The 20,562-nt window shown below is 33.2% G+C and overlaps 2 protein-coding genes across 6 annotated transcripts; one reads left to right on the top strand and one right to left on the bottom strand.

Annotated features, from left to right (window-relative positions):
* Positions 1-68: 68 nt before the first annotated feature.
* On the bottom strand, positions 69-8,380 carry LOC122015880 (plant UBX domain-containing protein 11-like). 5 transcript variants are annotated; one of them, XM_042572952.1, is made up of 10 exons: positions 8,218-8,380; positions 7,669-7,768; positions 5,478-5,530; positions 5,278-5,359; positions 2,940-3,005; positions 2,777-2,844; positions 2,508-2,696; positions 1,910-2,405; positions 758-1,012; positions 69-575 (listed from the first exon to the last, which is right to left on the bottom strand). In XM_042572952.1, exons 2-10 carry the CDS (start codon positions 7,766-7,768, stop codon positions 364-366), a joined length of 1,521 nt encoding a protein of 506 aa, XP_042428886.1. In that variant the 5' UTR covers positions 8,218-8,380; the 3' UTR covers positions 69-363. The 5 variants fall into 5 exon arrangements, with proteins under 5 accessions (XP_042428886.1, XP_042428883.1, XP_042428888.1 ...); XM_042572949.1 differs by having other exon boundaries at positions 8,212-8,380; XM_042572954.1 differs by having other exon boundaries at positions 8,140-8,380.
* Positions 8,381-14,455: 6,075 nt separating this feature from the next.
* LOC122016968 (proteasome subunit beta type-5-like) lies at positions 14,456-18,489 on the top strand. The gene is made up of 7 exons (XM_042574409.1): positions 14,456-14,681; positions 14,757-14,886; positions 17,008-17,114; positions 17,254-17,388; positions 17,466-17,569; positions 17,658-17,758; positions 18,246-18,489. The coding sequence occupies exons 1-7, from the start codon at positions 14,562-14,564 to the stop codon at positions 18,371-18,373; spliced, it is 825 nt and encodes a 274-aa protein (XP_042430343.1). The 5' UTR covers positions 14,456-14,561; the 3' UTR covers positions 18,374-18,489.
* Positions 18,490-20,562: the final 2,073 nt, after the last annotated feature.

A 20,562-nucleotide genomic window follows, 5' to 3' on the forward strand; every position in this document is an offset into this window, starting at 1 on the left:
GATTTGTACTTACCCTTGTGAATGTTTCCTTCTTACCATCATATTCATAACATGCCTGACAGCCTGAGTAGTCTAAAACCTGGAATATGCATTCACAAATTACTGTTGATAAGATATGCGGCCACATGAAAACTGTCTGGGAATTCTCAGTTTGGCCCACAGCCACAGCCACAGCCACGATATGTTATTACATTAACGATTCAGATGATGCATACAGAAGAAATTTTATTCCACTCACGCACGAGTCTAGGTTTAACAAAAAAAAAAACGGCATGAAAATGCAACTACCAAGAACATTGACGCCTTAATTTCTGTTGGTTTCCTGCTTGTGTAACTCTTGTAGCCCAAGGTGCGGATGAGACCTTATTTCTTGTCGTCACCTCCAAACTGTGTGGAATTTCCGTTCCAGAAAACATTCTTGTCGCTAGATGAATCACCATCATGCCTCAGAGTGTGGATATTGCTGCCAAATTGTCTGGCTGGTCTTGGCCTGGCACTACTTGAGGCGCTACTGTCCCTAGCAGTGTTTCGGTTATCAGAATCCAACGAGTGATTCTGAAGAGCTGGATTAGAGCCTAAAAGAAAAAGCAGATGCACGCAGTTAAGTTTTCCTATTAAGCAACAACGAAGAATAAAAACTGTGAGACTGGAAAATTGTCTCTGCTAAAAAAAATGAATTGGGGAATATCAAATAATCCATGATGAACATAAAGACGAAAATCTTGAATGAGCATGAATGAACAAGTAGGATTCTTACTGTGTTGCCAGGGGCCATCAGTTCTTGTAAGCGTCTCAGAATTTGATGAGCTATTATTCCCACCAAGATAGGAGAAGGGATTTACATACGACAAAACCCTTTTCACGTAATCGAAATACCCTCTGTTACTGTCATTTGAGGTGGTCATGTTCATACTAAGTTGAACCCTATGAGGCTGAGTGGCTTGATTTCGGGGAACTACTATCAGTGCTTGCCGGCTAGCAAACCCAAGTTCAGACAATGTTCTCCGCATATCTGTGTAAACAAATAATACATAAATCTTTAAATTTGAGGATCGCTTTATTTTCCATAACATTGTCACTAAGTCACAATCCGTGGAGTTCAGAAGAACATTTCTCTACTGTCAAGCTCACTAAAAGGTCATATCTTGATAATGTCAAATGCCAACAAAAAAGATGATAGAATGGTGAGTTGAAGCATGATAAGGCTTCAAAAGTACTCAAGAATGATGAGGTAAAAATAGTTATTGTTTGCAGGAATTTTAGTCGCAAGGACTTCAAGTTAAATGAAAATTAATGTAATCTAGGACATCCTGTGCATGGACCTGACATAGCAGTAAAGTAGAAACATAGACTTGGAAAGAATGGAATGATACTACAGTTTGTTGATTAGCAAAAGCATAAATTGCATTTGCAGATTAAACACATGTCATAAGTGTTGGCATATTGAGTGTTGGCATAAGTGTTGAAATCATACTTTTTTGCTAAATGCAGAATCTCTAGCATAGATAATACTTTAACATTGCTCCCATATAATGCATGGCACTCATTTTAGTATTAGCAAGATGTAATCAATAGTCACAACAATTATAATATTATAACTTATTGCGCTAAATTGTCAGTTGGAAACCAAAGTTCCAACACTACACACAAGATTTTAAGCCTCGGTTTGGAACAACTGGCCAACTGGTTTTGCCTCTCTAAGAGAATGATACAAAAAAGTCATTCATCATGACTAACATGAATCAAATGATAAAATTGGTCAAAATAGCATTAATAAAAGCATGGTGATCCAAACAACATGCAAGAAATAACACCATGAAATCTTAACATGAATACATGATCAAAATCAACAAAGTTTACCAAATATGGTAGGATTGAAGATGTTGCCAAAATTTAAAAGGTTGATTACCTTCATTGTTGAATAACCTCCGTGGATAAGGAACAGCCAAATCATATAAACTTAGAACGTTATCCAAGTTCTCATCAACAAAGATTTTCACAGAATTCAGAGTATCGTTTATAGTTAGTTTCGTCTGGAGATTGTTCCCAGTTGGCATACGAATGTTAAGATGAATATCATTTGACTTCACAGTATTTGACACACCACTATAAAAATCAATCTTCTTAACTTGAGTAGTTGTCTCTTGTGCTTCAGTAGCAACCTGAGAAGGTATTGAACAAAGTCTAGTATCGTTCCCATCTGGCTCTGAAAAAGCTGCAGCCTGGCTGTTATCAACAGTTGTATTTAAAATTGGGAAATTATTTTCTCCAAGATCAGAAGTTGTAGAATTAATGTTCTTTAGAGAATGCAGATCTTCACCACTTAAACAATCCACATTTCTAGTCTTCACAGCAGCAATAGAATCAGCTTGAGAACTGGTTTCCCCCACTAGTGTATTTTCTTTCTGCAACACAGTAGTAAATAACAAGCTAGTACCGCAGAAAAAAAATGTTTACAAATACATAAAGCATAATGGACTCATTGGTTGACTGAGGCTCTCCCTTACCAATTGCTGAGAATCAGTTGGTGTTTTAGATTCGGACTTGTCAGTCGGTTTATCAGATGAAGTTGATGGAACATTTGATTCACCAGAGGTTAATTGCCCAGATGGAACCACACCGGAACTGGGAACATTATTTAGAGTGTCAGGCTCTTTGGATGAGAGCGCTACTGTCAAAAGTGTTAGAGCTGCCTCCTGTAAGCAACAAGTGGCTCAGTGTGATGTAAATACAATCTAGCAATAAATACCAAAAAAACATTGTGTATAGTAAAAACCTGCATTTGCAGTGCTGCCCAAGCTTTGTCAATATTTGTTATAAGATTTTCTGTAGTAATGCATCCCACTGGCAAATCAGCAAACAAGACAAGGAATAGCCAAATTTGTCAGTCCGAACAACTAATCTGCACTCCTAAGGGAGATATATGCATTCATATTTACCATGATGCCATAGCATAACACCATTAAGTCCAATGGCAGTAATACTTGGAGTAGCTCTCTGTGGATCTGAACAATGCTAAGATAAACAGAAAGGAGTTCCAACTTGTAGAGCTTCATACCGTGAGCATATTATATAAATCTCAGAGATGATTTGTGTGATAACCAGCCACATGAAATTTTAATACATAGAAGGTACAAGTTAAGATATAAAGATAAATATTTTTCAAATGTCAGCACTGCATTGTTTTGACAATTGGACTTTAGCATACATAGAAGCTACATCTGGAAATAAAAAGAAAAGGAAAAGAAAATTATCTTCAGATTAGAAAAGGCAACTTTTCCTCTCATCTCTGATCTTTTTTTCTCACTACCTAGACTTCAAAAACTCCCACCATGAAAAACATGAACAATATGAAGACAGCAAACACTGCGAGACACGTAAATAAGTGAAATAATAATAGGACCTTAGAATCATTCAACGGATTTCACTTGAAACTATGGTTTAAAATCTCGAACCATGCCAACGTTTCGGTCCTAGACCGGAATGGTGTAGTTTCAGAATCATACCATACCGATATAGTTTCGATATTTTTTAAATATAAAATATATTAACTAAAAATAAAAAATTTAATCTAAATATTTAGAAAATAAATAATATATTTATAATACGATAATTTTATTATGTTTTAATTAAGCCTCTTGAAATTATCTCAATCATAATTAAGAGTTGATTAAATTTATTAGTATAAGGATTTAATCAAACCCTAAGTTAAAAACTCCTCACCCTCTTCTTGTTCTGCGACAACCGCTCCGGTTCGTGACGACTGCGGGCACGCACGATGTGTCCGAATGCATCTCCGGACTAGCACGACTTGTCTGGACAACATTGCCAAACTCACGCTATGCATCTAGACTTGTCACCGGGCTCATGCGATGTGGCTAGGCTCGCACGACGCATTCAGCACACCGGCATAGTGCCAGTATGTGGGTGGAACGAGATGTTTCGCCCCATATCGAGCAAAACGGCTCGAAATTTTAAACCATGCTTGAAACAAATCTAGACAAAGTCTAACCCATTAAGAAATGGAAATAAATCAGAAATTGAATCCAAGTCATAATAAAAGAAAAAGAAAAAAAAAAATGGACTTTATGTTATAAGTGCACGATGGCAGGAAAAGAAAATTTGGTGGCATAGTGAGAGAAAGTTGACGATAGCCAAGGTGAACACTTCCAAATAATTGACAAAACAAGACAAAAGTTACTGACTGCTTTGGTAATGAAGTGATAGCTTAGATGATATAAGATCCACTATGAGAGTTAGTTGGAGTTTTATTTCTCTGGTAAGTGGCACTCTCCTATCACTTCTCATGAGGCGCCTGCTTAGGTCACAATGGACAGAAGTTGCCTGCCTGATAAGACTTAAAGGTATGGCATTGCACCTTGACTAATATTAGATGCTGCATCAAGTGCCTTTAAATAACAAAGCCAACATGTATGAGGACGGACTCATCAATGTATCTTCTGAGAAGTTGAAACATTGTTGTCTATATTGAAACTCGTCTAGGTTCTCTAGCACTACAAACTAAACTACAGTAAAAAGTGAACCAAAAATGAGCATTTCCTTTCAATATAATGAGATGCGCTCAGGAATGGCCTATTTTTCAACCAAAAAGGGGAATCATTTGGAACCAGCATGTAATCAATCAATCTATCAATATATATAGAGAAGTTCATTAGTGATACTTTCTATAGAGTTCGGTAGATGGAGAAATTGAGACTTAGCATGGTTTGATGTTGCACGGAGAGAGACCTAGTATGATAATTAGGTACCTTTTTTTGCTTTCACATGAGGAGGTGGATTTTACAACAAAGGAAATGAAGATGAAAGTTGGAATTTTCACAAAAGTAAATCTCTCTTAAAGTGTATGGTGGAAAATACAAATTGCAACTCAAGATGAAAAATTATAAAGAAAATTGTATAGAGAAATTATCACAAGGAATTTCCATGACCCCATGAGACCTTGACTAGCACATGACAAAATTAATCAAGATGAACCACAACAATTTGTATCTGTGTTGTGTGGCAGAGATCCAAGTATATGAAGAATAGCATCATTGATTCTGCTCATCTTATGCAGTGAAAGGTTTAACTGACATTTTATAGGTTGAGAATCAAAGAATGTAAATGTCATTTCACTATCAGTTCAGTTGGTGAGACATCAGCATGGTACCAAAGACCAGTTAAATTAACAAAAATAATATGAAACTGCTTTGAAAATTCCAGTGAATAATCCTGCACAAACTTTCAAATAATAAGAACTTGACCAGCATAGGATACAAATTGCAGAAAATTGTGATGCATCGACACTTCCTGCAGTCAAGTGCAATAATATGCAACATTTTGATATTGATTCACCCACCTAATTGAAGGCATAAATGTCAGAAGACAAGACAAGGGAATATGGTGGGCACAATAAAGCAGTCAAATATCTCTATTTCTAAATGTCTGATCTGATAAGAAGAGAAACAACAACATACTCTTTGATCCAACCATGTCTCTTCATCCATTTTGACTGAGTTTTCATCATCTCCTGATGAGGAAAGATAAAATATTACAAATTCATTATGACTACATTGTCAGATAAGTCAATTATGTATTTCGTCAACAATAAATAAATCATGCAACATCATCATTCAATTCCCATTACATTGATGACCATGTTTTCATTGATGACCATGGAATCCTTAAAACAAGTTAAGTTGAACTGGTAGATTAAAGATTTTAAAACAATAAGCACTTTAAACAAGTACTTTTACCATTTTAAAAGTGGATCCACTCCGAATTCATTCACTTTATTGTTTTGTCATTTATAAGTGTTACTCATCGTTGTTACTTGCATAATGCTCAACAGTGCACAAATCTCATTCAACGAGTGGTTGGCTAGGGTATGGCAACATAAGACCACAAGTTGATAATTTAACTGGTCCATGACAACCTAGCTGACTGATACTAAATCAAAATTTAACACAGAACACATGAAAATCAGAGCAATTAACAAATCAAATAGATTATCGATACCATTTGCAAAGCCTGCAATTTCATAGAGTGATGAAAAAGAATATCCTGAATTTTTCTGCCCTTCAAAAGCATGGTTTTATAAATCCTATGCATAAGCTGCTTATGCAAGCACAAAAAGCTTATGCAATGTAGGACTGTTTTTTGTCTACATCTTACCTCATAAGGCTTATGCAGACTAAATCACTCCCTAGTTTGTCGAATTACACTAGTCATGCTCAAGTTAACATCTCTTTGATTAAAGAAGTTTCTCAAAATACATAAACATAAAAATATATTCTATGTATCAGGTCACTATATAATTTCTTTCAGATGTACCCTGCTAGTTGGCCAACATGAATTGTTATATTTATTTGTTTACTGTTACACTTTTATTCAAAATATTTTACATGGAATTATGGATTGCTTGTTATTTTTAAGTGACACAAATTTGTTTATATCGATGGTTTTGAATGGATTATGAGACAATATATAACAAAGGCAAATTCATATTTTTGAAGCATGATGTTAAACATTATTATCAGTATAACTAGTACTATTTTTAAGAACCATGCACAAAAATTAAATCAGACAACCCGAAACTACATTTACATACTGCATATGCATTATGCATTATGAAGTTGTTGGACCATATATTATTGTAATGTATTTTTAAAATCATGATTAAAAGTGAAACTTAACCTTGAATTATTAACAAACTTTTAGAAAGTTTATCCCAAGGTGTTTTTCCCTACGATGGAAAGTGGATAAAAATAGCCTATAATCACTTCAAAGAAGAAAGACTACAAACTACAGCTTCATATGCAGAATTGTGAATGTATTGACACTAGATGGTACCCAATAACCTTACGGTCAATACCAAGGCAGCCTTGAGTGCTCAACCAAGTTGAGAATGAGCTCCCCCACAGAAGAGATTCTATCTAGGGCACGAGGGTCATCATGCACAAATGCCAATGCAAGATTCTCAAAAATAGGGACTCAAAAAACGTTTCAGTATTCTAAGATTAATAATGTTATAAACTTTGTCATGGTTATTTAGGGTTTATTTCCTTGTGAGATGAAGAATTGAAAAAAAAGGATATACAGGGAGATAGAGAATGGAAGGAAGGGATGAGAAAGAAATTGTCCTGAATTATTTCCATGAATAGATATATGGAGCAGATGGATATTTTTATGCTCAAACAAATTTCAAGTTTTTCTACCAGTTTTAGGTGGATGAACTACGAAGGATGGATGATCAAATTCATCCCTTCAAAATATTTGTCTTCCATTTTTATTTGTCAAAGATAACAACAAAAAGATAATTCATTGGTCTGGCATCCCCACTCCATGCTCATCTTAATGTTCAAGGAAGCAGGCACTTATTCCTTTTTCAGAAAAATATATTACCCGAGTATTTTGTTTATCAATGAAGCTCCTTGGAAATAAGTTTATTCAAACTTGTCGATTAGTAATGCAAATATTTCCATGCTTAATAGCTGTTTTTCATCAACCAAGCATAAATGGACTTGTCTTATGATAATTTGCTTCTGGTTATACATAAACGGATAAACATACTAAGCAAACATCAAACTTTAAGCACCTGTTATGTTGTGCCCCATCAAAGATTAGTTAAATAGTGCAACGGCTATAATTAGTGCACAATAAAGTTACCTGAAATGTATACCATGAAAAGTTTCTTTTGCTTTCTTGATTCATTGATTGCCTCGGCAATGGAACGCTTGAATGCTAAAGAAAGTGTGGATCTTTCCATCTGTCCATCAACAAAAAACAAAGAGACGAATAGTCAACATCAAGAGTGAAAACTGAAAAATAGTCAACTTCATAGAAGCAAACAATTTATGAATAACCTTCTCCCTCGAAGAAATAGCTTTGGATACAAGTTAACAGATTATGAAATATATTATACGTTCCCTTTCACGAAAAATAGTAGGAAGACAACAACAAAAATTAAAGTATAAAGAGGAATCAAACTTGATTCTTGTTTTATAGGAAAATCAACACAAATTCAGAGTCAATTACGCACAAATTCCAATCAATAACGAACAAACTCTACTTAGGACTGTAATTGAACTCCATAAAACGCAATTAACTGATATCTTGCACTGAAGTCGAACCTCCTACCCACGCTTTGAGATTTTGGCGAAGACGGGCACACACAATTGGGGAGAACGATTCGATGAGGGCGGGTGGTACCTTAACCTGAGGGGCGCGGATCTCGGCGACGAGTAGAGGATAGATCTACAGTGCTCTTGGAACGATCGACCACGAACGCCTTCGATTTCGTTGTGCTCCGGCAGCGGTCGGCCCACAGCGAAGCGAAATATCTAGAGCCGATTAGCAATTTCTTGGTCTTCACAGAGGACCAAAAATAAGATCATTTAAAACAAATCAATATTTTTTTTATTTCCATTTTAATTGGGTAAAACAAATCAATATTTTGTTTTTTTCTTATCAAATTAAAAAAAAACACCATTAATTATTATTTCTGTAAAAAAAATAAAATAACATTTAATTATATTTTTCATTTAAAAATATATTTATTATTTTAACATTATTATACGAGCTAAAAAGTAGCTATTATAATATATTAAAATAAATAATTTTGAATTTAATTTAAAATATTATAAATGAAAATCTGCAAAAAATTCCTATTAATTTATCAAAATTATTCGAATTAAAATAAAAGTATTTTAAGATGAAAAATATATTAAAATATTAATTTAACTTATTTTTTATAAGTAATAATTTTGGATGCCCTCTTATTTTTTATCTAATTATTTTTTATTTATTTTTTAAACAAAATATATATTTAGTCAAATTTAATATCTCTAGTTTAATGCTTTTTAATCTAGATATTTAATTTTTTGAACGAATTAATCCTGAAAATAGAGATAAGTATTCTGTTAAAATTGGATTAAACTGGATTAAATTAAATTAATTTTTTTTAACTAACTAAACCGATTGAATTTTTAAAAAAAAAAACAAAACAAACCGAACCGGTAAAATATTAGTTAATTCGGTCAAAAATTGAATTAACCGAATTTTTTTAATTAAGGTCTAAAAATTTGATTTCTTTAATAAAATTTGGTTTCAATTTAAAAAATAGGGTCTAAAAATTTAGTTTGGTCCAAAAATTTGATTTATTCAGTCTATTCATTTTAGCCAAATAAAAAATTTTAAAAACAAACTCAAACCAAATTAACTTAATTAATTGATTTTTAGGGAAAAAATCGAAGTTTCGAATAAATCAAATTTTAAAATTTGGTTGATTTGATTGGTTTGTTTGATTTAACTGAATTTTACTCACCACTATCTAGAGATAACTTACTCAATCTTATTGAAATTTCTCACCAACCAATTATTCGTAGAGGTGATTGACTTAAATCCATGGAAATTTTCCACAACCCACCAAGATAAATCTAAAAAAACAAATGACAGGATGACCCAACATCTCAGATTTTTTATCCCACCAAACAAAAAATATCCTATAGTATACTGTAGTTGGAAATCGAATCATGGGAGCTTAGAAAATTATATAGGCACCATGTCATTGTTGTTGGTGCAATATCCTTTTGGTCAAAGTTGACCTGGTTGATTAAGCTTGAGTTGACTCAAACTTAAGTCTTGATATTTGAGTTTCGATATTTGACAATACATAGAGATTGTAAATGCAATCGCCCGTTTGGGGAGATTATTGATACAATTGACTGGATACTTGACTGGGGAAGTCCTAACTGGAGATTAGGCAGATGAAAAATCCTGGTGAGTGAAGTCAGGTGAAAGACCTAATGAGTGAAGCTAGGCAGTTGGAAAATTCTAGTGGGTGAAGCTAGGTGAAAGTCTTGGTGAGTGAAATCAGGCAGGTGAAAGTTCCGGTGAGTGAAGCCAGACAGGTGAAAAGTCTCAGTGAGTGAAGCTAGGTGAAACCCCTAGTGAGTAAAGCTAGGTGAAAGTCCTGGTGAGTGAACCAAGCAGATGGGAAGTCCTAGTGAGTAAAGCTAGGCAGATGGAAAGACCTGGTGAGTGAAGCAAGGCATGTGTAAATCTAGGTGAGTCAAGGTTGATCGGGCACCTGGTATTGAGAAGTCTAAATAGATTAAAGGATTAACCGGGTTGACTAGATACTTGCCACAATGAAATCCAGATGGGTCAAGGGTGACCGGACATCTGGTGGGTTAAGGAGGACCGCACTTGGTGATCAGAAGTCCAATGAGAAGTTGGCAAAAATAAAGTCCTGATGGGTCAAAAGTTAATCGAACACTTAGCGGTCGTAAGTCCAATAGAGAGTTGGCATGGAACTAGGAAGTTCAGACGTAGTAAACTTCCGAAGGTCATAACTTTTGACTCGGATATCGGAATGAGGTGATCTCGAATGCGAAACGAAGCTCGTTTCAAGCTTTACACAGTTTTCTGCTTGCCAATCGATTGGGGGTTTCAATCGATTGGTTGACGCAATTTTGTGCAGACACCTTCTTGATCAATTGGGTAATCGATCAAAACTTCCTCAATTGATTGGTCAATTGATTGGGAGAATTTCTTAGCGAACAGTGAGCTTCTGAATCGATCAATTGATCGATTGAAACCTCCAATCGATCAATCGATCGATTGGGAAGCTTGAAATCACGCGATAGAAGCTAAATCGATCGAGCAATCGATTCAGTTATTTTCCAGAAAGCACATAGGAACTCTGAATTGATCAGCCGATCGATTCAAAGTCTCCCCAATCGATTGAGAGACATTCAATCGATTGAGATCTGACCGTTGCACAGGTTATAGCCGTTGGCGAGCGTCTTCTTTGCATCTTCTCCTCCAACAACGAATCTCAGCGCCGATTCTCACGAGCCTCTCCACACTTTCATAGCCAGATCTTGAAAATGCTTGGACACAAGTGTAGTTATACTTCCAAGGTTTAAGAGGCAACAACAAGCAACAAGTAAGCAAGAAGAAAGAGTTTTCATTTGTATCTTTTGTATTTTATTCTTGTGGGTGTTGTATATTGTGAGAAGGAGTGTTTTGATTAGTGGAGTGTGTGTCGTGTGTGGATCCTTGGATTAGTCACCTCTTCTTGAGGTGGATACCAAGTAAATCCTTGTGTTAGTGTTGTAATTTTATTTTTTGTTCATTCCGCTGCATATCATCACCCTTTTTAGTACCAAAACAACCCCAACAATTGGAATATGGATAGGGTTGTAAACACGAGCCTAAAATGAACATGTTGAAATGATGGTTCAACCTTATTTTGTTTTTTTTATAAGCTTGAGCTTAATTTAAATTTGACTTGAATTTAAAATTTGACTTGAATTTAATTCATTTAGATGTTAACAAGCTCTTAATTTAAATTTATTTGAATATTTGGAACTTTTATATTTTAAATTTATTTGGTTGGTTATTAAGCTTGATAATACAAATTGTTTGCTTATTTAAAATTTTATTTATTTATTGAACATGTTGATAGTAGTTTTACATTGTTTACGAAAATTAACGAATTGAATACATATATATTCAAATGTATTTATTTAATTTCATAAATTATTTAAACTTATTTTTTAATTCATCTTGTATATATGAAATAAATATTAATAAATTCTTATAATGTTAAAGATTAAATTTATTTGTGAATATTCAGTTCATTCATGGCATTCTCTAATTTACTCTATAAAAATAATACTAAATATGATATTATATTATATCCTCTAAAATATTATTAAGAAGTTGGGTGGTGGGTTTCGGATATGGAATTCTAATTTGGATGACCCATTAAGCCATAACGGTTCGGATCAGATCCTTTCAACAATTCGCATTCTTGCATCACACGTCACAAGGAGTTATTCTTATTCGGTGGTGTTCAGTTCACAATCCCCTCGTCGATCTAGGGTTCTTGTTTTCGTCGCCATCTTCCTGAATTGTGTAATAATCTAGGATGAAAAATATATTAAAATATTAATTTAACTTACTTTTTATAAGTAATAATCTAGGATGTCCTCTTATTTTTTTTTATCTAATTGTTTTTATTTATTTTTTAAACAAAATATATATTTATTCAAATTTAATATCTCTAATTTAATATTTTTTTTAATCCAGGTATTTAATTTTTTGAACTAGGGATGAGTAGGTGATTAAAATTGAACTAAACTGAGCTAAATCGAACTAATTTTTTTCAAACTAATTGAATCAATTGAATTTAAAAAATAAACAAACTAAAACCGATAAAATATCAGTTAATTTGAAAAAACTAAATTAATCAAATTTTTGTAATTAGGATCTAAATCTAAAAATTTAATTTATTCAAGTAAAATTTTTTAAAACTAAACTCAAACTAAATTGACAATTAATTGTTTTTTAGGGGAAAAATCGAGGTTATGAATAAACCAAATTTTAAAATTTGATTGATTTGTTTAGTTTAATCAAATTTTTACTCACCTCTATCTAGAGATAACTAACTCAATCCTACCAAAATTTCTCACCAACCAATTATTCATAGAGGTGATTGACTTAGCCTATGAAAATTTCCCATAGATAACTAAGTTAAATCCAAAAACGCAATTGGTAGGATGACCCAATATCCCAGATTTTTTATCCCACTAGAAAAAATTATCCTATAGAATAGTAATTGGAAGTAGAATCATGAGCGCTTGGAAAACTATATAGGCACCATGTCACTGCACTATAGCTCAGGATAGGATTGTAAACAAATCGAGCTTAAAATAAATATGTTAAAATGATTGTTCAACCTTATTTTTATTATTATTTTTTTTATAAACTTGAGCTTAATTCAAGTTTGGCATGAGCTTACTTCTTAGATGTTAATAAGCTCTTAATTTAAACTTATTTAATTATTTGAAATTTTTATATTTTAAATTTGGTTGGTTGATTATTAAATTTGATAATTTCGTTTATTTCTTGAATATATTAATAAGAATTGTATTGATTTATATGATCCATAATTATTGTTCAAATGTTGTTCGTAAATATTGTTTATGAAAATTAACGAGTTAAATACGTATGTATTCAAATTTATTTATTTATTTATTTTAATGAATTATTTAAATTTATTTATTTAATTCATATGGTATATGTTAAATAAATATAAATAAATTATTATAAAGTTAAGCATCAAATTTAATGTTGCATATATTAAACGAATATAAATAAATTCTTATATCCGTGAACATCTCTATGGACATAATACTAAATATGATATTTCATATTATATTCTAATTTGGATGGTCCATCAAGCCGTCCGGATCGGATCCGTTAGCATTCTTGCATTGCAAGTCATAAGAGTTGTTATTATTCGGTGATCTAGGGTTATTGACAAAGTCGTCGTTTCCCTAAAATTTAATTTATTCGGTCTATTCAGTTTAATTGAATAAAAAAAATTTAAAACTGAACTAGAACCAAATTAATTGAATTAACTAATTTTTTAGGAAAAAAAATGAATTTTAAAATTTGGCCAGTTTGATTCGTTTATTTGGTTTAACCAAATTTTTACTCACCCATATCTAAAGATGACTGACTCGATCTCACAAAAATCTCTCACCAACTAATTATTTGTAGAGATGATTGACTTAGTCCCATGAAAATTTCATGCGGACCAACAAGGCAACTCCAAAAACGCAAATAGCAAGATGACTCAACATCCCAAATTTTTTATCCTACCAGAGAAAAATATCCTATAGTACAATATAGTTGGGAATCAAATCATGATGCTTAGAAAACTATGTAGGCACCATGTCATTGCACTATAGCTCGAGGGTAAGATTGTAAACAAATCGAACCTAAAATGAACATGTTGAAATGATTATTCAACATTATTTTGGTTTGTTTTTTTTATAAACTTGAGCTTAATTAAGTTTAACCTGAATTAATTTAATTCATTTTGATATTAATAAGTTCTTAATTTAAACTTATTTGATTATTTGAAATTTTTATATTTTAATCTTATTTAATTGGTTATTAAATTTGATAATACAAACTTATTTATTTAACATGTTGATAATAATTTTATTGATATATATGATTCACAACAATTATCCATTAATATTATTTAATTATTAAATCTGATAATACAAATTTATTTATTTATTTTAAAATTTCATTTATTTATTTAACATGTTGATAAGAATTATATTGATATATATTATTCATAATAATTATTTATGAATATTATTCGTGAATATTCATAAAAAAATAACGAACTATTCAAATTTATTTATTTAATTTAATAAATTATTTAAATTTATTTATTTAATTTATCTGGTACATATTAAATAAATATAAATAAATTCTTATCGAGAACATCAAATTTATTTGTTCAGTAAGTATTCTCTAATTTATTTTTTTATTTATTATTCAGAAGTTGGGTGGAGGGATTTAAGGTCTGTAATTTTAATTTGGATGGCCCATCATGCCATAACGGACGGACGGGTCGGATCTTTCAACTGTTCCTCTCGTATTCTTGCGTCGCAAGTCACAAGTTGTTCTTATTCGGTTTCAGTTCCCCTCGCCGATCTAGGGTTAGTCTTCTTCCTGAATTGAGTATAATGAAGCTCGACTTCAGCGGCCTCGAATCGCATCGTTTGGTTCGCGGAAGCGCCATTGACGATCTTGGCGAGGACATCTCAGCGCCCCCTTCTTTCCAACTCCCGGCCTGTTCTGATGATGTCTGTTCTAGATGAATTTGTGGGTTTTGTTTCTTCTGGATCTGCGATTGCTAATGTATGGAGTGTTTTCTTCAGTTTGATGGATTCCAGAAGGACGCGGTCCAGATGGTGAAGCCCGCGAAAGGCACTACTACGCTCGCTTTCATCTTTAAGGAGGGCGTTATTGTTGCTGCTGATTCGAGAGCCAGCATGGGAGGATACATCTGTAAGCATTTAGCTCATTCAAAATCTTCAGCTTTAATTATGTTATGGTGTTACATCCTAGCGTAACTTCTAGCATAGTTGTCTTAAAAGCTAATACCTCTTTACTTTTTGATTATTTTTTTTTATGCATTCATCTGATTGATTTATAATCGAGAACCAATTGTTGATGTTCGCCTGTAATTTGATTCTATCAAAACACATACATTTTAGCTTCAACAATATAAAAAATATACTATCCCAAGTGGACCCTTTCTCATGGACAAGGCTCTAGTAATGGCGCAACAATCACATTCAAAAGCACATGTCATATCGTATCATCAGAAAGTGTGTAGTAATTATATAAAAAATAAATGAATAATTGCAAACTGTCACTATACTAACTGGAATCGTCCACAAATAAGCAACTGGACCCAAAATGTAAACTAACTGTACATATAAGAAGAATGTAACAGAAATTTTAAACTGAACCATAGATAGATTGCGATTCAAATATTTAGATTCAAGCAGGAAAATAAGTTAGGCTGTGTCTAGTGGTGCATCCCAATACATCTAAGACTTGCCTTGGGAAGCTACGGAGGCAAGAGCAAAGGGATGTCGAGAATGCAACACTATGTGGTGCATCATAGTAGAGGTAAATAACAGGATATCAATCTAGCAATTTGATATGAACACGAGTGGTGTTATTAAAGTATCTAATGCTGATGAACACAATAAGTTCTCAAAGTTACACCATGCATTCACCAAACTAGCACTACTCAGGCAAGCGAATGAAAAGGTGGGAGGAAGAGTGAACAGGGAGGAAGTGGTGATAGGAAGCGGGCAGTGTGAGAGAAGAAAAGGGTGCAAGGAAAACCAAAGAGGGAGCAGGTTTGGCATGATACGAGTCTTTGATTAAACTTTGTTAATGTGACATTGTTTTTGTGATCATGTCAACATCCCATCAAGTGAAATTGATGGATGTTAGGTTTGTTGTCATGTGAGTGTTTGCTCAAGAGTAGGGGAAGTAGAGTGTCGGATTGTGAGAAGAGAGAGAGGAAGAGATCAGAGATAAAAAAAAATACATGAAAACATAAATTCACAAATATTTTTTAATGATTGAAAATATAATTAAAAGTATGTGTGTTAAACTTTGTTGATGAAGCAGTTTTTTCATCAATCATGCCAACATTCCATCAAGTGAAATTGATAGATGTAGTTGCTTGAATTGTTTTTGTAAATCTATGTGCCAGATTTAGGGAAACAATAGTTCATGTATGAAATTGAAACTGCAGCTATAGTTTCTGTATGATTTCTGTAATTAATTGTTTTTATTTTAAAATTGGACTTTCACCATTATTGTTTGATTCACAAGGATGGTATCTATATTAGGTTAGCCCATCTCTCTGATCATTCTATGCAAAGTGAAGCTAAACATTCTGGGTATGGATCTCACATTCTCACTTGGCAATTAGATCAACAACCGAATCTTTCATGAATTTGAATGCTCTTTTCCATCATGAAAGCTAACCCTTCTGTTGCCAATAATAATATTGTTAGCAGGAGTCATAAGCATTGTGCCTTCGATCTGGGACCGCTTTCTAATTTTGTCAGCCATGTATATGCTGATTTATCTGTAGAACCCAAGAAGATTTCCTGTCAATCATGTTGTTACTACCTTTCAGCACATCTTGCCCATCTTATTTTTAGAGTTGTGAGAAAATTTCCTGTCAAATATATATTGTTACTTTTTTTCACTGCATCCGGACAACCCCATTGCTCCAGAGCTTGCGGTTACCTAATTCAATTTGCTCTCATGTATTTGAAGCTCCACTTTCATCTTCATTAAAATCATGCTTCAATGTATCTATAAACTTCCTGACTGCTACTTATAAATGTTGAGTATTTCTATTCATATTTAGGATGGTCTAGATAATCATTAAGGCAAAGGAAAGGAAGAAAACATGATAAAGTCTGACCAGCTGTGCTGTGTATTTTATAGTACTTTATTCAACTTCAAATGGCACAAGCTATTATTGTCTCATTAAAATGCTTTCTGAGTGATCAGTCAAATCAGCACTGTCATACCAAACTGTGGTCAACATTATGCTGATCACCTTATTGTCCTCTTTTTACCTTTCTGCAGCTTCACAGAGTGTCAAGAAGATCATTGAGATAAATCCATATATGCTTGGTACAATGGCTGGAGGTGCTGCAGATTGTCAATTCTGGCATAGGAACTTGGGCATCAAGGTACGGTTATTGGTAGTGTGTGCATATTCTATACAAGTAAAATCTATATCTTATCTAGGTAAATAATTTCCCTTAAGTACTAAATGTGGATTTTTTTTCAGTGAAAATTCATAAAATTTATATTTTTTTTCCTGTGCAGTGTCGCCTTCATGAGCTGGCAAACAAGAGAAGAATCTCAGTCACAGGAGCCTCAAAGCTGTTATCTAATATACTTTACTCTTATCGAGGAATGGGACTTTCAGTAGGAACCATGATTGCTGGATGGGATGAAAAGGTGCACATATATGATAATATATTTTTCCTTTTCACCTGATTTTAATGAAGTTCTATGACGAATTCTCGTGAATTTAGGGGCCTGGGTTGTACTATGTTGACAGTGAAGGTGGAAGGCTCAAGGGAACACGCTTCTCAGTTGGGTCAGGAAGTCCATATGCTTACGGTGTTCTTGATAATGGGTATGCATTCGTTTTGCCATTGATTTGGGGTGGATCTTTTCTCGTTATAGTTTAATATTTGAGTAACTTTGTTCTTTTTGTCATTCAGATATCGATTTGACATGGCAGTCGAGGAAGCTGCAGAACTGGCACGCCGAGCCATTTATCATGCAACTTTCCGCGATGGAGCTAGTGGTGGAGTAGCTAGCGGTATTCCTTCTTTCTTTATTTTGTTTCCTTGATATTCCTGTTGATTCTATTAATTGATTACTAATTAGTTTGTGTTATTCTACTTTAGTTTAAATTATTTCAGCATTTTCATTGGCTGCTTTTACTTTTCAACGTATGTATTTATCACCTTTATAATTGCCACATTGCCAACATGGGATAGATAGATCATTATATATTGTGGTTTAGTTGGGAGGATGGAAATGAATGGCACAGATTGGAGAAGGGATAGAAAATTGGGGGATGTTTTCAAGTAGATTCTTCTCTTCTTTACTTGATGAAATGAAGCGAGATCTTTATTTGATGTGTTTATCTGTATGAAAATTGAAAATAACTAGCTTTGTTTTTGTATCTTATGCTACTAATAGCAACTGCTGCTACAGCTGTTGAATGCGCGTCGCAATTAATTCTATATTTGGATCTCAACTTCCTAGATATATTTTTGTTAATATGCTGCTACGTTTTTCAGTTTATTACGTTGGCCCTGACGGATGGAAGAAGATGTCTGGTGATGATGTCGGCGAGCTTCATTACAAGTACTATCCTGTGGTGCCGACCCCAATTGAACAAGAGATGGTTGATGCTCCTGCAGCCTGATTCACTCTTCTTCTCTGAACCCACCTAATCTGAACATGTCGAAAGCATGTAAGACTTAACGATAGATTTGATGCTGTGATGGTGATATCTGCTTTATAATTGTTTTTCGTCGGACATATTTTATCCTCGTCTACTTGGATGGTCTATTTGCTCAGTTCAGGGTCCTGGAATAGCTCCTATTCCAAACCACCATAAGGAAATGCCTTATGTGCTTATAGTAGCCACAATTCATTTCCTTCTTGATTAAATTCTTCTAGTGTCGTTACCACTGGCTCTGCATATCCTTTCATGGTTAACGTTCGTCTCTGCCAAGAAGATTATGCTGTGCGATTTGCTTCTCTGGTACCCTCTAGGCAAACTATTGATGTTTCATCTCATAAAGTTTGGGTCATGCGTCTCAAACGTTTAAGCTTTTTGAAGTATCGGAAAGTGATTCTTGCTGAAGTGTCCCCTAAGCACAAGGATGCTCTTTCTATAGGTGATGTATCATTAGAGTTGTCAATTCGAAACTCAAGCGACCTGTATACCGTATCTTTTACTTTGGGATAGCAATTGCGCATTAAATTCATTTGATGTATTATTTATTAGAGCGCAATTTTAGGCATGATAAAAAAACACGGACGCGACTCAAATATATAAATGGATCTAGTAGGGCCGTCTGAAAATCAATTCTAAATGTGCATAAATTGTATTACAAATTTATTCTATATATATAAAAATGTATCAAAAAATATTAATAATTTTTATATCATTTTTATTATTTTTACAACTAATAAATTGTTTTTTAAAAAATAAATATTTTGATATTTTCTTTTGTAGTTTTAAAAAAAAAATTCTTTCTATTCTTCTTCATTAATTTATTAAAACCCTTTGAATCTCTTCTAATTAAATTAGAAAAATTTATTTCAATTAAAATTTTAGTTTCATCAATATAATATTCATCAATATATAAACTTAAAACTTAAGTTATCTACTATATATATTTGTAATATTTATATGTGACTTTTTTTCTATAGATTTGAAAGTTTAATAAATTATCCTAATTTAATTTAAACTTAATTTTGAAGATTTATTGATAATTTTATTCTTAAAATGCTAGAAGCTATAAATTTTTTCAACGATTATTTCATATTTTTTTTCTGTATTTGTAGGTATTACATTTTTTGGAGAAACTTAGGAAATATATTTTATATGGTGTTATACTTTTTGAAGAATATTGAGAAATATATTTTGTATGGAGTTTACCATATTTTAAATGAAATATATTGATTTCTAAATTTTTCTATTATACTATATTCAAATTGTAAGTTAATAATTTTTTTTATAGAGGTCCCTTTTCTCTTTTTGCCCAAGGGCCCCCAAAAGTCAAGGTCGGCCCTGAGCACAGCAAAGCATGTCACGAGGTAGCCTCTTAGTTTGAGGAATAGGTTGAACGCCTTTGACGGGATAGCTCATTTCAACTTTAAGTAGAGGAGAGGATTGATCGAATCAGCTGAAAAGTCAACTAAACACAGGGATTTGATGAATAAAGTATTTCTGTTAAGAGTAGCAAGTGTCTAAAATTCTCTCTGAGTAGAATAAAGATTTAAGTAATATAGTTGTTAGTTGCTCAACAATAATATCCGCTCAAACAGTTGGTTAGAGGTTTTCGGACAAAATGTATTAATTGGAGTTGTCTTTATATAAGCTCATGGGCAACTTTAGCAAACATGGTTCCACAAAAATATCATGATAATCTTCGTTAAGAGTGTATTGTGTTATTTATTATTTTTCATTAGCTATTCGCGCATTTGCCCATATTAGTCAAAGGAGTCGATTTCACCAAGCAAGCGGAAAGGACATCGTATCTTCGATCTTCGTTTTCACATCTTCAGCTCTGCAGTCGCCGAAATGTCTGCATATCCATCATGATTAGATTATGGTGCAGTGGCAGGCAAAACTCATATCGCAACCACGCGCGTCGTTTTTCATAAATATACTCAAGACTACCATTGCCCAGCTCAAACCTCTGGATTTCACCAGTTATCATTCTAAGGACCAAGAAGACAGTCATTTGATTTTTGTATAACTATGCATTTATCAGAACGAAAAATTAATAGGGCATCTTTTTGATGAGGTATACACTTTTTTTTGGTAATCTATACGCTTTAAATTTATAGAAAGTGTGTAAGAACTGATTAAGATATGGC

Source organism: Zingiber officinale, chromosome 8B (assembly GCF_018446385.1).
Source record: "Zingiber officinale cultivar Zhangliang chromosome 8B, Zo_v1.1, whole genome shotgun sequence".
In the NCBI taxonomy this organism is placed as follows: domain Eukaryota; kingdom Viridiplantae; phylum Streptophyta; class Magnoliopsida; order Zingiberales; family Zingiberaceae; genus Zingiber; species Zingiber officinale.